At 40.8% G+C, this 16,490-nt stretch overlaps 2 protein-coding genes across 4 annotated transcripts in view; both read right to left on the bottom strand.

The window, feature by feature from the left end:
* Positions 1-15: 15 nt before the first annotated feature.
* On the bottom strand, positions 16-4,826 carry gpr184 (G protein-coupled receptor 184). Its single transcript, XM_041046544.1, has 2 exons — positions 4,467-4,826; positions 16-1,691 (listed from the first exon to the last, which is right to left on the bottom strand). Exon 2 carries the CDS (start codon positions 1,647-1,649, stop codon positions 609-611), a length of 1,041 nt encoding a protein of 346 aa, XP_040902478.1. The 5' UTR covers positions 1,650-1,691; positions 4,467-4,826; the 3' UTR covers positions 16-608.
* A 4,300-nt stretch (positions 4,827-9,126) lies between these two features.
* prkd2 (protein kinase D2) overlaps positions 9,127-16,490 on the bottom strand; it is a 31,995-nt gene continuing 24,631 nt past the window's right edge. For all 3 annotated transcript variants that reach the window (XM_041046532.1, XM_041046533.1, XM_041046534.1), the window contains 10 exons: positions 15,705-15,782; positions 15,295-15,613; positions 14,932-14,984; positions 14,758-14,830; positions 14,143-14,249; positions 13,373-13,534; positions 12,968-13,066; positions 12,447-12,714; positions 11,815-11,900; positions 9,127-11,035 (listed from right to left, as the gene is read on the bottom strand). In XM_041046532.1, the coding sequence (XP_040902466.1) occupies positions 10,811-11,035; positions 11,815-11,900; positions 12,447-12,714; positions 12,968-13,066; positions 13,373-13,534; positions 14,143-14,249; positions 14,758-14,830; positions 14,932-14,984; positions 15,295-15,613; positions 15,705-15,782 (1,470 nt within the window). In that variant the 3' untranslated portion in view covers positions 9,127-10,810. The remainder of the gene's footprint in view (positions 11,036-11,814; positions 11,901-12,446; positions 12,715-12,967; positions 13,067-13,372; positions 13,535-14,142; positions 14,250-14,757; positions 14,831-14,931; positions 14,985-15,294; positions 15,614-15,704; positions 15,783-16,490) is intronic.

Here is a 16,490-nt window from a genome sequence, read left to right as displayed (position 1 = left end):
AAAAAAATCAGAGCATCTCATCAAACCACTGGTTTATTTGGATTTACATTTAACATGTTTCACTGATGGTAAGACACTGAGGACACATGGTCATGCTAATAAATGCTTTTTATGGCATGCTTCAGAGGTAATGCACTTTTAGTTATACTAGGATCACACAATCACAATCACAGCACCCTTGTATAGATTGGAGGGAAAACACAAGGGCTCTTCAACTCCCGTGGTGTCCATACACAAACCAGAAGTGGCTGCCCCTGAAGAACTCTTGGGAGATGAGAACCTGGGACTACAATCCAATTTCAGAGCCCTGAGATGCATGTTATTCAACCCCTCTGCACCGCGCAGGAAATGAGGGAAATAATAATAATATAATAATAAATAAAAAACAGACAAAAGTGGCCATGTGGTCTTCTCAAAGGATATCTGATTGTCCACAAAGGGTTGATTATGGGATGTAAATAATCCAGCTACTTACTAACACTGAAGATGTAGACATGACTTCAAACAGCTACAGTATTATGCATAATCATGTATACGTATGGACATACACACACAATGTGCATACGAAATGCACAGATACTCTTGTTCACTCATGTACAGCTAATGTTTCATATTAAATTTGAATCTGACTTTCCTCTGTTGGATAAAGTTAGGGCACAGCCCTCTACCTTTGGCCTTCTTTGCTTCTTCCAGCATGGTAGTACCTCGCCTTGGGCAAGATTACTGACAAGCACATATAGTACAGGGTCCACCACGCAGTTCAGACTGGACAGAGCCAGCGTGCATGAGAAGAAGAAGTGCATCTTTTGTTCAAACAGGCAGTAGGTTCCTCCAGGATCTGTGCTGTCGCTGTTATAAAAGACTAGTGAGCGTGTGAGCAGGAGAATATGATATGGAGCAAAGCAAACGGAGAAGATCCCAATTACCCCAAAGGACAGCAGACGGACCTTCCTCTTGGCCTGGGCACTAAGGCCAGGACTCTGATCCACAGTAGCCAGCACCTTCCAGTAGCTCACCGCCAACACCAGCAGGGGCAGCAGGAAACCGACACCCACTCTGATTAGGTTGAACAGGGCAACAGGCTTCTGTAAAGGGTACGTCTCATAACAACGGTCGTTGTGGTTCATGTCATCATGGGCATCTTTGAGATTGTCATAGATCAGAACCATGATGTGCAGCACCGCCACTACAACATAAATAATGATACATTGTGCCCATGCGTAGCATGGTGTACGGCGGGTCTTGAAGTGGAACGGGTAGGTGACAACGAGGGAGCGGTCCACGGAGATACAGCAGAGTAGGTAGATGCTGATGTACATGTTGGAGTAGTAGATGAAGCCAGCTACGCTGCAGGACAGAACACCCAGCTGCCAGCGGTGGTCCTGTCTGTAATAATTGATCCAAAGGGGCATGGTGAAGAGATAAAGCATGTCGGAGATGGAGAGGCAGAGCAGGAAGATGCCCAAAATGTTTTGCTTCCGCACAAGTTGACAAATAGGACCCAGAGTCAGCACATTGAAGATCAAACCAAGAATAAAAGCCAGGATGTAAACAGTCATCAGCAAGTCACTGATCGAGCTCTGGCCGATGTCAACACACACATTAGTTGAGTTTGTGGTTGTCCATTGTGGTGTGACTGTGCTGTTCATTGTTCCTTTAGTTTTCTGTCACTTTCTTGGTTAGAAATTCACCTGCAAGCATGAAAAAAAAAAAGAGTTTTACAGTAAGAGTTTGTCAGCTGAGCTTCCACGTACAGTACAGCTGGGACATGTTGTGTACTCCATCCTATTTCATGGTTCAGTGACCTCAAGAGGGAAAACTGTGTGGTTGTGCTCTGATGTTTCTGACTGTGAGGCAGTTTGGCTCTACAGAATAAGGTGTTTGGGCAGAAAGCTTAAAGCCCCCCCCCCCCCGCCCCCCCTCACAGGGAATATATAGGCTTAGTCATGCTCCCCGACGAGCACAGTTTGCACCCATGGTTTTAACAGAAACTGAAATTGCCAAAGTTCTCTCCTTATTGCCTCAACTCCTCTGTATTGAGAAAACATGGCCTTTTTTTCATAAATGTCCCGGTTTTATGAAAACTGAGAGCATTAAGGAACTAATGCCTTATATCAGATGAATTAGATGTAGAAAACTGTGCTCCCAAAATCTCCAAGCCGATCACATTATTTTATGTTGATGCTGCTTTTTGTTAAATTGTCTGTAAATTGTTGCACTTATTTCCCGACGTGGTCTGAATCTGAGCAGCAGGCAGGGGCAACACACTGACTGGACTGGCAAAGTGAGCATTTGCATTTTACAGTAATCAGTGCTTTATACTACTTAAGTCCAATTTATCCGAGCAATAAGGATTTGTGATTCTGTGGGGACAAAACAACCCACAGTCAGACTCAACCCAGTTAATTTAAATGTATCCCTACAGAGACTGACTGGTGGTCCAATTTCATGTCTGATGTAACAGGTAGCAGGACTGGGTGACTCTTAAGCATCTCTCCTGGAGAAAAGGGATAGGGATTTAAATGTGGCATGAAGAATAAGTAAGGTGAACTTCATACATTATATGAATTAACCAATTCACTTCTTCCCCGTTTAACATTGTAGATGCACAGTCAGACCAGGTCCAGAGCTGTGGACAAGATTTCCTGCATGTTGGGCATGTAGCTTTTTTAAATTCAGAAGACAAGGCCTAGTGCAATGAATTTAATTTTTCAAGAGCCTCCTCCTGGATGCTGGATGGAAAAATTGATTGATGTTCTTCAGGCGCTCTGCGGCACAATGGACTTACCAAGAGACTCCTGAAAGTCTGAGTGAGCATAAACATGCCATCAGAGATAAACATGTAGATTATCCTATGGCATGACATTTTATTTATAACCCACTGGATTTTTAAATGTCATGTCCTAATACATCTTGATATATCCAGGTTTGAATTAGATGAAATAGATTATAAAAACTTCCAATAAACAACTTTCATAACTGTACTTACTGATGGGACTGATGGTACAGTATTTTTTTGTTTTTGCAATATAGCTACAATATTGCAATACTACTACTTCCAGTGTATTGTCTGTAAAAAGTACCAGGTGTTAAAAACCACTGAAAGGTCAACATTTCAAGTAATATGCCCAGCTAAAAAAGGGCTTTTCATACATCTCCTCTCCCTGCTCTGCCTGAAGAGTGCCTGAAGGACATTTTCTTTGCTGTCTTCAGCTTTTTCATACATAGATTTTATCCTGTCAATTTCTTGTCTCTCTATCTCTCAGCAATAGGAAATTAAACATCTGTTCTGTATCTCTGTGACATCCTTTGATATTTGTTTCCGCTCTACATTTTGTTGTATCACTCAGGCTTGGTCCTGGTGTGTTTATACGCTCAGGAAGCATCTAATGCCATTAACGTCTGGACAGAGATAGGCTGTCCTGCCCAAACTCAATAATGGAGAAGCCATTTAGAGTCACACTGTCTTCAGTGAATGGTAATGTGCATCCTCGTGAGTGTGTCTCTTTTTTGTGCATGTGCATGCGTGCAGATGGGTGGAAATGGGTTTGGTTTAATGGATTATTAATAAATTTTTCAAACAGCGTGGGTCTGGGGAACTTTGTGGAATGGAAATTTTTACTCATAAGTCTACCTTTTTAAAAATTATTCATAGCCCTCTGTTTAGTCATTGGTCTGACTGCAGTGACTAACCATACAGTGGTCTTCCCCTCTAACTAACAATATTCCTGTAACTGTGAAGAGTTTGTTCTTTTCACTTGCTTTTATTCTTCCTTTTACCTTCTTGCTTCCTTTCTTTTTCCTCTAGCCAACAGATTTTCAAGTTTTCATGTATTTTTCAAATGTATAACATTTTATTGTATCACACAGTGATTAATACAGGCCTACTTTATGCAGCTGGTCCAAGCTTCAGTTCACCCTTTCATCAATCTTACCCAACTATGTATTTGTTAATATTATGAGCTGAACTAAGCCTTGCTGTTGTTACACAGTCTTGTCACCAGTGAGGCTTTAAAAGAGCAAAACTTTTTTTCAGCCTTTTCAAGGGGAATGTGAAATACAATGACGAGGGAAAAGTGTCATGGTTCATCTGTACTGTACATTCTTCTGAATTTTGACAATCTCTTCTTGTCAAGCAGCTCTCTGCTGCACTCTCCAGCCTGTTGCTGTGACCACCGCTGGGAGAGCTGTAAAAAACATTCAACCCTGCAGAGAATCAACATTTTTCGTCTGATTATTTTTGCTACGCTTACTCACACAGCCTCAAGCTTGCTGTCTTTCCCTTGACAACAGTCCACTGGGGACAAAAAAAAAAAAAACTAGCAAAGAAAGTGAGCTTTCAAAATAAATTAACAGCTTTAACACCCTGCTTGCAAAACATTAAAAAACAGAAGTGTTAAAAGTCTAGTACAGTTTTTATCTTATACATCTTATACATCCAGAACTGTAATCAAGAGTGACCTCACCTGCTGTTTTTGGTAAGATGTGTATCTTGATTGTAAATAAAAGCTGTCCACTGGCTGAAGAGTTTCAGACACATTCCAGAGCGGTTTCAGGTTTGGCAGGGTTCAGTCCAGGAGGGTCAGAGGACGAGCTTCAGAAGAGACTCTTCAGTGATGCTGGCGCACAGCCAAGCCACTGTAATACGACATGGCACTCTCAGATGATTACTACACTAGCTAATAATCAGCCAATAAAGTAGCTACACAGTGCAGGTGTTCTTCTGTCTGCGTACCATCCAATTTGCCTTTGCTCTTGCTGAAATGATTTCTTGTTGACAGTCTCAGTTGAAATGTCAGCAAAGAGTGTGGAGGACGGATGAGACAAAGTAGAAAAAGGGGAAGACCCATGTAGTAGGAGGGAGGGTTGGCTTTGCATTCGTGCACAGAGGAAGTAGGCTCCAGGGGTGGGGAGAAACACTAGACTGTGATGGAACAGATATGGTTCAGAAAACGTTTTCTGTGGGCAGACAGCCACAGGACGTCACTTACCTCAAGATCGACTTCCTCTCCACTTTCACACTGATATGATTCTTTCCATAGAATCACCCGTGTAAATGTAAATCATAGCTATTCTCCCTCATTTGGAAATGCTCTCATTTCATAATCTCTCTCAGTCTAAATTCCTCTGATGTAGAGTTTGGCTGATCACTTTCAGTATGACTAAAACTGAAGTGGTTCAGTTGTTTTCACTGCTAAAAACAAAAGAGGTTATGAGGTGTGCTGAGACCAATTTTCATATTACAAGCTCTGTGTCAGACAGCTTTGTGAACCATGTGGTTTTCAGAAACAGCATTTTACCCAGAATAACCCTGCATCTGTGCAGTATCTGAGGCTCGTTTTATGTTTATGAAAAGAATCTGTGACGAAAGCCTGCAGCCTATCTGTTAATATGTTGAGTAAACATTTATACTATCTGTGAATGTTGTGGATTTTCCTTCGAGCAAGAATACATACCTGAGACCTGTTAAACAAATAGAAGTGAGAGGGAAAGAAGAACAGTTGTAAGCAGAAATGGAAAAATATTTTTTCGCCAATGAGACTTACGGGGGTTTTCTAGCCTCACCACCCATCATCCATCACTTCTTTTTTTCCCTGTCCATGGAGGCCCCGTGAGTGTTTCAGAGGCTAGCTCTACAGGAGGAGATCATATTCATGATGAATCTGATAAAAATGCAAAAGAAAGTTATTGGAAAATGTGTCTGTGGGTACCTAAATTACTTAGTTGACAGTTCAGTTTAGTCAATCTTTTGACAGCATTTATCATTTTGACAGCATTTCTTGAGCCTTCAGTAGCCAGACACTTTTTTTTTCCAGGTGTTTATAAAGAGCTGAATGAGCTGTATTAAATCAGACTCAGACTTCCTGGGAGCAGTATAAATTCCCAGGAACAAATTAACACATGCACTCAACCTTGGGGCAACATGTGCAGACCTGTGAAGTGAGTGTTTTGTCTATGAGACATTAAATCTTTTACTTTGACCTGTGCTATGTCTCGATTTTTTCCAAAGCCAATTTAAGAAATTCAGCTGATAGGCTCAATTTTTTTTTTAGTTCAAGTCAAAACATTGCGCAAAAGCCATATTACACTGAAAGAGCTCTCAGTCACTATAATCATTCATCTGGTACATACTGACCATTTTCTTCTTCTTCTTAACACAGTAAAATCAACAGTCCTCTTTTGCGTATGAGATCTCAGCAACACAGTAAAACAAGGAAAACTATTTGATGAAGCCTTTCACCTTGTGCTGAACCCTGGAATGAATTATTGCCAGGATACACAAAGGTTTGTGGATTTGAGGATTGTGCAGTTTACATGCTCAAACCTGAAAACAGGCATGCTCTGATGCAAATGACAACACAAGTATGACTTGAAGTGAAAGCAGAAGCACTCTAGGATGATGGATATACTGTACAGTGCAGACGTTATAATATTTAAAGTTTGTGCTACACATCTGTCATTGTAAAGTGCACCTTGCCTGTGTCATGTTGCATGCTTTCATATTAATAGTAAGACTGCAGTCAGTTGTGGTCTGAGGTCTTATGTTTTGTCAGGTTAAATGGTTAAATTGGATGTAACAAAAGCATTTCCCCTACGGGGATTAATAAAGTTTTTCTGATTCTGATTCTGATTAAAGTTACATCACTGTGGAGCACTTCCTCCTCCAAGGAAAGCCCCACACATTACCTGGGTATGACATTTTAAAAGTAAAACCTGTAGGTGGAAATTTTGCAGCAGTTAAAAATTCAGGAGACAGGAAGTGTGCTAACATGAGAAGCGTGAGTTTGCTACCGTGAAAGTTACCATTCTCATTTTCTCTTTTTTCTTTCCTAAGCATGAAACTGACATGTTGAAAATAAAATATTTGCTATTTTCTTTTCTGGCAACACTGTTCTCACTTTGTCCACTGAAAACTGCACTTATTGAGTACTTGATGTCCCTCGCTGAAATGGACACAATGTCACACTTAATCTGAAGGCAGAATGTTCAAACACTTAATACAGCCTGCTTTCATATTTCTCACAAGTGACAAAGGGTGATATTAGGACAATGACCAGTTAGCAAGAGACAAAGTAGGTATGAGAGATCAGTAATAATGTACAGAATACATTGGCTGAATAAATAAAATAGCAAAATTTAATCTCAATTATCATTTTAGAAACCCATTCATCAATAAATAAAAGTATTCATTACTCAGAAGACAAATATAATGAAATGAATTAAATGGAATTGCTAAATGACATCAGTTACATTTAATTAACCTTTTACTACATCACTTTATCATGTCCTTTAACACAGATTTCATCAGGCATCCTACATACTGATTTTCAACTATCTGCTTGGTCTTTGTATTATAAATTTGTAGGGACAATATATGTGTTTGATGGACCACAATAGTATCTTTATCCCATAACAAACCATTTGATGAATATATTGTACACAAAATAAACTACAAACTTTTGTTATCAGCTATGATAAGAATTTCATCCCCTATACAGATCTTTCAGATATATTTTTACAAAAACAGAGTGGTGTGATGCAAGATGACTTCTGGTGTACCTTTTAGCTGACAACAGGAACTGCTCGGCAATTTTCTGCAATTTTGCAAATTATTGTATACAGCTGAGTTATTTCCTTTCAAATGCATTACGCCTGAGTGCAAGGGCAAACTCGGCAGCTGGCATAGCTTTTACTTGGTGCCCAAACTGCAGGTCGCTGGTTCTACAGTTGCAACAGCTGATGAGGAAAGTGCTTTCAGAATTTGTGATCATGTTACACAATTACAGACTAAACATTTCCAGAGCTCAGTTTTTGTTTTGCATGTTTACGGGCAGTGTTTCTGTTGATGGTTATCTCAGGAAGCTGGATCACTCAGCTGAGTCTGAGCTTGACTGTGGAAACAACTAAAATTGTTCCTAACTTCATTCCACATTCAAAATCTGAGGAATGAAGCGTTATCAGCAAACTCCATCAATCCTACTTCCGTGCAACAAAACAAAATGTTAGAAAAACAACTGAAGAATTTAGTGAATTGAGGAAGAGGAGGTTTGGGTGGAGATGGGCCAACAAAATACAGGACTTTGTTTCCCACATGAAACTGATGTTAAACATTGTTTCTTCTAACCAACAAGTTTGAAGAGACAGACACACACAGTGCTGATTACCATCTTTTCATGGGATTTGTTGATGATGACAGAATAACTCGAGAGACGAAGGAAGGACTGAAGTGAAGCTGTTCTAATTTGCTGAGCGTACGCTTTCTTGTCTCTATGTCTATGCATATCACTAATGCTGCGATCCACGGTGGACATTCAATTAAAAACCTGAAGCCATCCACGAGTTGCTATTGGTGCTGAAAGCATAGGTATGTTTTAATTAAAGAAGAACCTTTCATTTCTCAACGTCATCACTCAGCCAAGATGCATTGTTACTTTCAGTGGGGTCCTCAAATTTGTCAAGTCATCCCACTCTTCTGGTGAATTAAATGAAGATTGCTTTTCATCAAACTGGATGAAGCTAAATAGAGACTTTACTGATGGTGCCAGTTACAAGTCTCTCTGAGGTTTCTACTCGGTCTGTTTTGCTTACTAAGCGAAGGGCCTCCTCTGCCACTTGTCAGTGCAAAGACAGTAGCCTGGAGAAGTGTAGCTGATGGGAAACCTGCCCACTCTTGAAAAGAATAAAAGGAGACAGAAAGAGAGAAAGAGTGTGTATCATTTGGCATCATTTGGCAATGATGATGGATGCAGTGTAGGAGGAACAAGGGTGCACTTTCACCAGAGTAGCCGACTGAAGCACGCTCATCGCAGAATGGAAAACAATTCGCTCTCTTCGCCTCTATAGCCACAGGGTCCTCTTGAGTGCCACTCAATCTGTGAGGTGCAATATGTGTAAAAAAAATTGTCTTTGTCCTCTGACAGCTGTGAGTTATTTTTCTGTGTGTGTGCGTGTTTACATACATTAAATCATCATATACTGAGTCAACGTGGCATGAGCCCACATGAAAGCATCCTTGAAATTTTGCATTGGTCCTAGCGTCAATACATTTAAGCAGAAATTACAGTCGGCATGTCTGGGATAATCTGCTGTACTTCAGAGAGGGAAAAAAATAACAGTCTGTCAGACTGTGAGTAGAAAAGTAATTTATTGCTGCTATTCCTTTGTCATTCAAAGCATTTCTTTTCTGCTATAGGAAACCTGAGTGACAGTAATGGTCCTTGCCTCTTAAATATATTGCTGAGGAAAAGCAAATTTTCTGTGTATGAAGGACAAGTATTTTAGTGGTAAATCATAATCACATTTCTATGCCTGCTTAGTTTTGGGTGTGTTTTTACTTGAAAGAGCAGTACAGATGAATGATACAATAAATAAAACCTCCAAGACAAAAAGAATATTGTTCAGGTTTGTATTGGCTGTTACAAAGGCTAGGATTATCCTTCAAACACAATCTACACATATTTGACAACTACATAAAGTTCAGGTTACATGTGTATAATAGACCAACAGTAACTACAGTATGTTTTATATTGTATCTAAATAATCCTACTTCACAGAAACATGCAACATGTTGACATGACAGGTAGTCAGTAACTGAGCTACATACACTCTCCACAATCTAGTTTAGTAACCCGAGCTGTCCATCCACGCACTTACATCATAGGGAGAGGTCTGCTCCTGCTAAAACAGAGGTCTGTCTATCATGTCATCATCATTAACAGAATGTGAATCTTATATACAGCTATCTGCGAGGACATGTAATTCACCACTTAAATACACAACAGCTTGACTTCAGAGATGGGTGAGAGGGGGCAGCCCAACACAATGGAGGCAATTATCACCATTTAGGAATAGCTATTGAGGCTAATGTTGTATCATATGTCAGCTGCAGGTAGAAACGTCTTATATGACTGTTAAAAACTGCCTGGTCATGGCAGGCAATAAATAGCTCCAATGAGAGTGCATTTAAACCCGCAATGCCATCTTTAATCACATATATTTTCTGAGAGTGTCTTGTGGTTCAAAACTCTAGTGGTAATTACTGGAAGATTGGCTGTCACCAGATCAATACTTTCAGTTTCAACTACAGGACAGAAATTTATGGGAATGCATTTGTGAATACAGATGGGATGAACACCATGCCTGCACATTAGTAATTACCAGCACAGAGGAAGTCTTTTGTCACCGTAAAGCAGTCCGTCATTGAAAAGAGGCTGAACCCATTTTTACTGAAGACATAAGAGGGACTGTAATTCCAGTCAGTCCGGTTGGATGACAATAAAAACAAATGTTACCTCTTTTAATGGGAAGCAGTTTTGTTTTGAATATAAACTCCTTTTAGTTTCAAAAATTTCATGAGACACACACCTTCACTTAATTCTTATCTTGATCGCTTGTGGAAAAGTATTATTTCCTGCTCACATTTTGTGGTGAGAAGAAAAGAACATGCTGTGGTTTTTTTTGTTTTCTTTTTGTTTTGTTTTTTTTTATCTGAGTGGCAAATTGTGATTTAGAAGTTTAACTCCAGTTTAAACATTTCAAAACATAAAAGAGGACAATTCACAGCAGAGGTAAATGATTCGAAGAAAGTTTTGATGACCTCAGTCTGGAAACGAGAAATTGGATTTATTGTTACAAATGTGTTTGTAGACATTGTGCTGTGAAAGTCTAAACAGCTGGATACTATTCTTATTAGAACCATGTGTTTCTTTATGTCGGGTTTATGTCTCTTTCAGACTCTAGGTCGACCATCTCATCCGCCCTCTCCCTTCTTTCCTCCTTCCATGATCTTGTCTCACCTGTCTCTCTCTGGTCAGAGGATGCTGACCCTCTCAGTAAGGCCTTGCACATCTGCATCCTCCCCGCCCTCCTCATCGTCAGAGCCCAGTGCAGGAGGAGGAGGCACGAGGTGAGCCGGGTAAGGCAGAGTATGTTCCCTAGCAAACATTTGCCAGCGGCTGTCATCACTCTCGTGGGTGATGTAACGCTCGCCGAGTTTAGTTTCCAGTTCCCGCAGGTCCAGCCACGTCTGGTAGTCCTGAGAAATGAGATACACAGGGAAAATATAAAGGGATGAAATTTCAGTTTCAGTTTTAGGAGCCTTGAAATTAGATCAACGTCAAAGGGAATTTTATGTGTTTATAGTGTAACATCCACCAGTAATTACTTTAGGTTGTGTGTGCACTGTAAGAATTTGAATCCTAAATCCTAAATTGGCCTGACTGTTTCTGAAGAAATTATAAATGGCACTTTTATCCAAGGGCTGCTGTGGCATTGTAAATTAATTAATCCACAGAAATTCAGACGGACAAAAACAACAACAACAGTGGACTGGTTCAGTCCTACAAGGAAAACTGGTCTGTTTTCCCACTGCTAATCATTTTGTTTTGAAGGAGACATTTAAGAACTGTGCAGTGAATGAAAACATCATTTTTACAGCTAATCTGTCCTCTCACATCCTAATAAAGTTCAAAAATATCAGCCTTGAGCAGCTGCCGCTTGGTTATGAGTGCAGACTCCTCGTGTTAATATCTGCTATTTCCTGTAATGGCCATAGATTTTAGTGAAGGGTGAAAAAAAAGGTGAAGTTCTTGTGAGGCATTGCTCTGCCACTAAAGCTATTGGCAGTCACTATTTCAGGAAAAGGTGCTGCTTCCTGTAGTTTAAGGATTAATGGTTCTACTGGAAGTGTGATAAAATACTCAAGTGTCAGACAGACTATAAACCACATCCTTTTTTCATAAATTTCATAAAGTATGTATAAGTAGTATAATTAAAGAGTGTGCGTGTTTGAGCGTGGTAGTTTCTCTGTGCTACCTGTAAGTATGCATGGCTGAGACTCTTGTCCACACTATAGCGTTTCCTCATCTTAACTTGCAGCAAGTTGTTGATCAAGTCGATTGCTGGAAACACAAAGGCATACACATCGCTCTATGAAGAGAAACTGACAAATAACAGCAAAAAGACCATGTACCATAGAAATACAGTACAATGAACAGGAATCATGTTTGGCTGAATCATCATGATGTAGTTTCATTTCTGTACTGAGAGGCATACCACAGATCAAGCACGTTATTACAGAAACTTTAATCTGTCATGGCTTGTCCTACTTTGACAGTTCGTGTTAACCTACCTCATATCTCACCAGTTTACTGTGAACACCTAATTAAAAACTAATGCAATCTATAACAACAGTTTTAGAACACAAACTACACCCTACCAATTAACTGTAAAGAGGAATCAACACCTCCCTAAACTTTCTAACAAAAACTGAACATTATAACCTTCATGAAGGTAGGACTTATTGCAGGATTGTTGTATTAGACTGCATTCATTTAAGCTAGGTGTACCTAATAAACTGGCGACTGAGTGTATTTCCACCTCCCCCATCTCTAAAATTTGTCAAACAATCAAAGAAGCTCCTCTCATTCCTCCCTCTCGGTGTTTACCATCACTGGAGATTTGTTTCCAGGGGTTGGGAGGGTACATAAAGGCTGCGTTGTGGATCTGGTCGTTGATGTCTTCATCCTCATTAAATGGGAATGTCCCACTCAGGCTGACGTACATAATGACGCCGACTGACCACATGTCCAACGAGCGGTTATAGCCCTGGTTCAGCAGGACCTCGGGGGCCAGGTAAGCAGGGGTGCCAACCACCGAGCGACGAAAAGACTTCTCACCAATGATACGGGCAAAGCCAAAATCACACAGCTTCACCTGAGAGAGAGAAACAGTGAACAGTACTGCCTACGGAGTCGCGTAGCAATTGGGGATGAAAATACGAAAAAAGGGAAGGGTTACAATAACAAAGTGACACTTGAGAATAGTAAATAGAAACATGTCTGAGGGACTGCACTTCAGGTGCATCGACTTGTTCATTTCATTGTGCGAAAACCACAAGTGCAGAATATGAGAGTGGGTTTTTGAGTGTGTACGTGTATGTGTATTTGTGCTGCGTGTTTTCATATACCTGGGGGAATGGATCAGCAGAGGCAAGCAGCACATTCTCTGGTTTCAGATCACAGTGAACGATGTTTTTAAAGTGCAGGTGTCTCAGAGCTGCAAGAATCTGCTCACATGACACACATACGCATATGCACAACCACACAAACAGGATATGGATCAGTCAGATATAACTATTAACCAAGAGTTACGTTTGAGTGATGCTTTAAATATGCATCATGATGGTAAAATGGGTAGACCACAAAAAAGCATGCAGGAAAAATAATGCAGCATCAGGACGCCATTTTCAGAAACGTGTCTCTCTCTCACACACACACACACACACATCAACAACAGCAATGCTTTAAGTGTTGTAGTATATACTGTATCTCTACATGCAACAAATCCCCTCTTTGCTGAGGCGCATACACACCTGTGTAATGAGGAACTTAGTGAGCCTCTCAGGCAATCTGCCTTTCTCACTGGAGAGGATCATCTCCAGCATGTCACCATGTAGCTTTTCCATCACCACAAACACTTTCTCTGGGGTCTCGAACATACACTCCAGGTTCACAATCCCTAGATGTCGTAAACTCTGAGGAAGTGGTGACAGAGGAGGAGGAAGAGGAGGAGGAGGAGGAGGAGAAGGAAGAAGAGGGAAGACAAAAATGGACGATAAGAAAAATTGGGTTGTGTTTGGAACAAAAAAGGGGGAAGGTGAAATAGCAAGCAAAATAGGAGTGGTGGAAGACAAGTATTAGCAGAGGTAAAGTAAGGATTGAAATAGCAGATTATACAGTGTGAGAAACAGATGCAGAGCGTTGAGAGAAGAAGACAAACAGTCAGCAAAAAACAGCAAACCACAGAAGAGGAATTGGGAGGGTTGAGGGGGATAATATCGTGACAGCGTCTATGATTCAGAGGGGCATCATTTTTTAAAACATATTTCACTGGAAACCTGGTGAATGTGGCAGTCCCTTTTTAGTCTGACAGGCCAAATGAATAACTGTCAGGTCTTCTGGTGACAGAGCTGTAAACACATTCAGATGTCAAATAGACAGACCGCTGTACCTCTGTCTCCATCTGCTGGTGCAGAATGTGCTCTACATTTAACTATGAGCCTAAACCAGACAAACGTGGCAGTCCGAGACAGTGAAACTGAAATGTGTTCCTGTTTGTGAGTTTGAGAATGTGAGTGTTTACCTGCAGTATGGCCACCTCATTCCTCAGCTGGCTCTCCTGCTTGGTGGGAAAGCGAAGCTTGTCGATGACTTTGACTGCTACATCCCTCCCTGTCTTCCGGTGCTTTCCTGATGAAGAAACAAAGTGTTAGTAACACACGTGGTTGTGAACGGATGGGGATTATAGTGTATTGAGCCCTGTTTACAGTACAGTACAGTTTGCGATGTACAGTTTGCACCTAAATTACCAGCAATACAACTCCACTGCCAACAGTTCAGTCAGAGATTCGGGTGTGTAAAGCTAATAGCAGATTTGTTTTCATGTTAAAACTTGTACTCTCTAACCCCAACCGATACTGCCTGAAGCCACGTCACTTCAGTAAACCTTTGTTCCCATATGCAGCGGAAGTCCCCAAGACCAGTAAACCTTCATATGTGAAACTGGTGTAGTTCCCCTTTAATGACATATCCACTGTCTGACGTACAAACATCCTATAAACAGTCTGTGTTTTGGAGGGTTTGTGATGTACAGTTTTGTGTCATGTTAGCTTTCACTTTAAGCTTTTCATTTTGACCTTAAGAAGATACAGCAATCAAGAGATCAGTCCCTACCATCACCGGCTATAGATCTACATACCTCCATAGACTACTCCAAATTGCCCAGATCCCAGCACTTCATCGGCAAAAATCTGGTACACTGTACCAATATCCTGTAGGAATGTATTTCACACAATCATCATCATTCTCAATGTATATATGTTCATTTAAATATAGAAGGAAATTGATTTAAAAAAAAAAAAAAAGGTCATACCACATTCTCTTGGATTTGACTGTTGGACACTGATATGCTGATAGACGCTTGCCCTAAAAAAACAACACCAACAATGCACAGGTTATATAGTTTTATGTTGAGTGTTTTCTATATGCGTTTTTTTTTGGCCGCTCCTTATTGTCAGGTTAAATAAAGTTCAAACTCGTTCTGTAAGTCAGCTAATGTTAGAAATCTAATTTTTCATATTTGGGCCTTTATCACTTGTTGGCGGGTGACGTAAGAAGAGCCCATTCTTTTTTTTTTTTTTTTGGCATATTAAGCTGACCATCCAATCCATAAAGCTCCTGGTAAATATAACCTAACCAAAAATGCACCACCTACATGTAGCTGCTCTAAACTTACTATGAGGTGTGTTCCCCTCAGCTGGCGGAGCATCCTGAAAGATGACAGGCATGAGGGCCTGGCGAATGGCACTCTCCCACGCCTTGGCCACCTCACGCCCAATGCCACTATTGGGCGCGACTTGGCTAGGTGAGGGAGGGGTCTGGGGGAGAGTCTGGGGGTTGCTGGATGACAGAGAGGGGAGAGTGTTGGGGTCTTCCCCTACAAAGTAGCACATAGTGCCTGTGATGAGCTCAAAGCAGTGGGGATTTGTGCCTGGGGGAACGAGACTGAAGTTGCCGGCAGGCCGCAGCTCCAGAATCTCAGACAGAGGGATCTCCTGCAAGAGGATGGACGAAAGATTCAGTAACAAAAAAAAAGTTGCGAACTTTATATAAATTACATCAGATCATGAAGTAAACTATACGTACCTTGTAGTATTTGTTGGAGGTGTTGTTCTGGAAAAGGATGATGCACTTACAGTCCAGACGCCAGTAGTGCCGCTTTCTCTGTTTGGAGTTGGAGTAGGGTGTGATGAGTTGGGACAACAAAGACAAGGCAGGACATTGAAGAATGGGATAGGGCGAGGACAGAGGGTGAGGGATGGGGCATGGATCAGGGGTAAAGTTGAGGGGTTAACACTGATGCATTTCAAGCTCTGAGGTGGCGTTCCAGAAGAAGAGAAGAGTGGCCAGACGAGAAAAAGGATGAGCAGGATTGTGAGCTGCAAGATGAGAAGGTGGAAACACAGAGAAGAGAGACAAAAGTGAAAGAAAGGAAAAAAGTGCTATTGCAGCCAGAGAGTAAAAAAAACAAGCATGAAAAAGACTACGGAGGCAGAAAAGTTTCACTGAGGTCAAATAGAGAGAATCGAGAAAGAAAAGGCAGAAAATGGGCTTTTAGCTTGAATTCACCACACAGCTGCTGAGTGCTATTACAGTTTCAGAGAGAGTTAGTCTCATCATCCATCTTCTGCTTCTTTCATATAAATACACACACAAAGGCTCACAAACATGCACAAACAGAAAAGAAAAAGGAAGCAATAAAGACCAAATGATCAAGGTTGAAACTGTTGCGAAAGGAGCTGGTGGACGGAGACAATAAACTGACGACTAGAAGGTCATTTATTTCTTTTGAGTGAGTGGAAAGTAAACAAAACAAACTTGCTGCAAGAAATCATAGAAAAGAAAGTGAAGAAAGTGAGTTCATGCATCTGG

Source organism: Toxotes jaculatrix, chromosome 9 (genome assembly GCF_017976425.1).
Source record: "Toxotes jaculatrix isolate fToxJac2 chromosome 9, fToxJac2.pri, whole genome shotgun sequence".
NCBI classification, from domain to species: Eukaryota; Metazoa; Chordata; class Actinopteri; family Toxotidae; genus Toxotes; species Toxotes jaculatrix.
Note: the sequence above shows the minus strand (reverse complement) of the source record. Positions and strands in the feature narration are given on the sequence as shown.

Coding starts and splice junctions, on each gene's coding strand:
- gpr184 (XM_041046544.1), bottom strand. CDS start 1,649: ATGAACAGCACAGTCACACCACAATGGACAACCACAAACTCAACTAAT.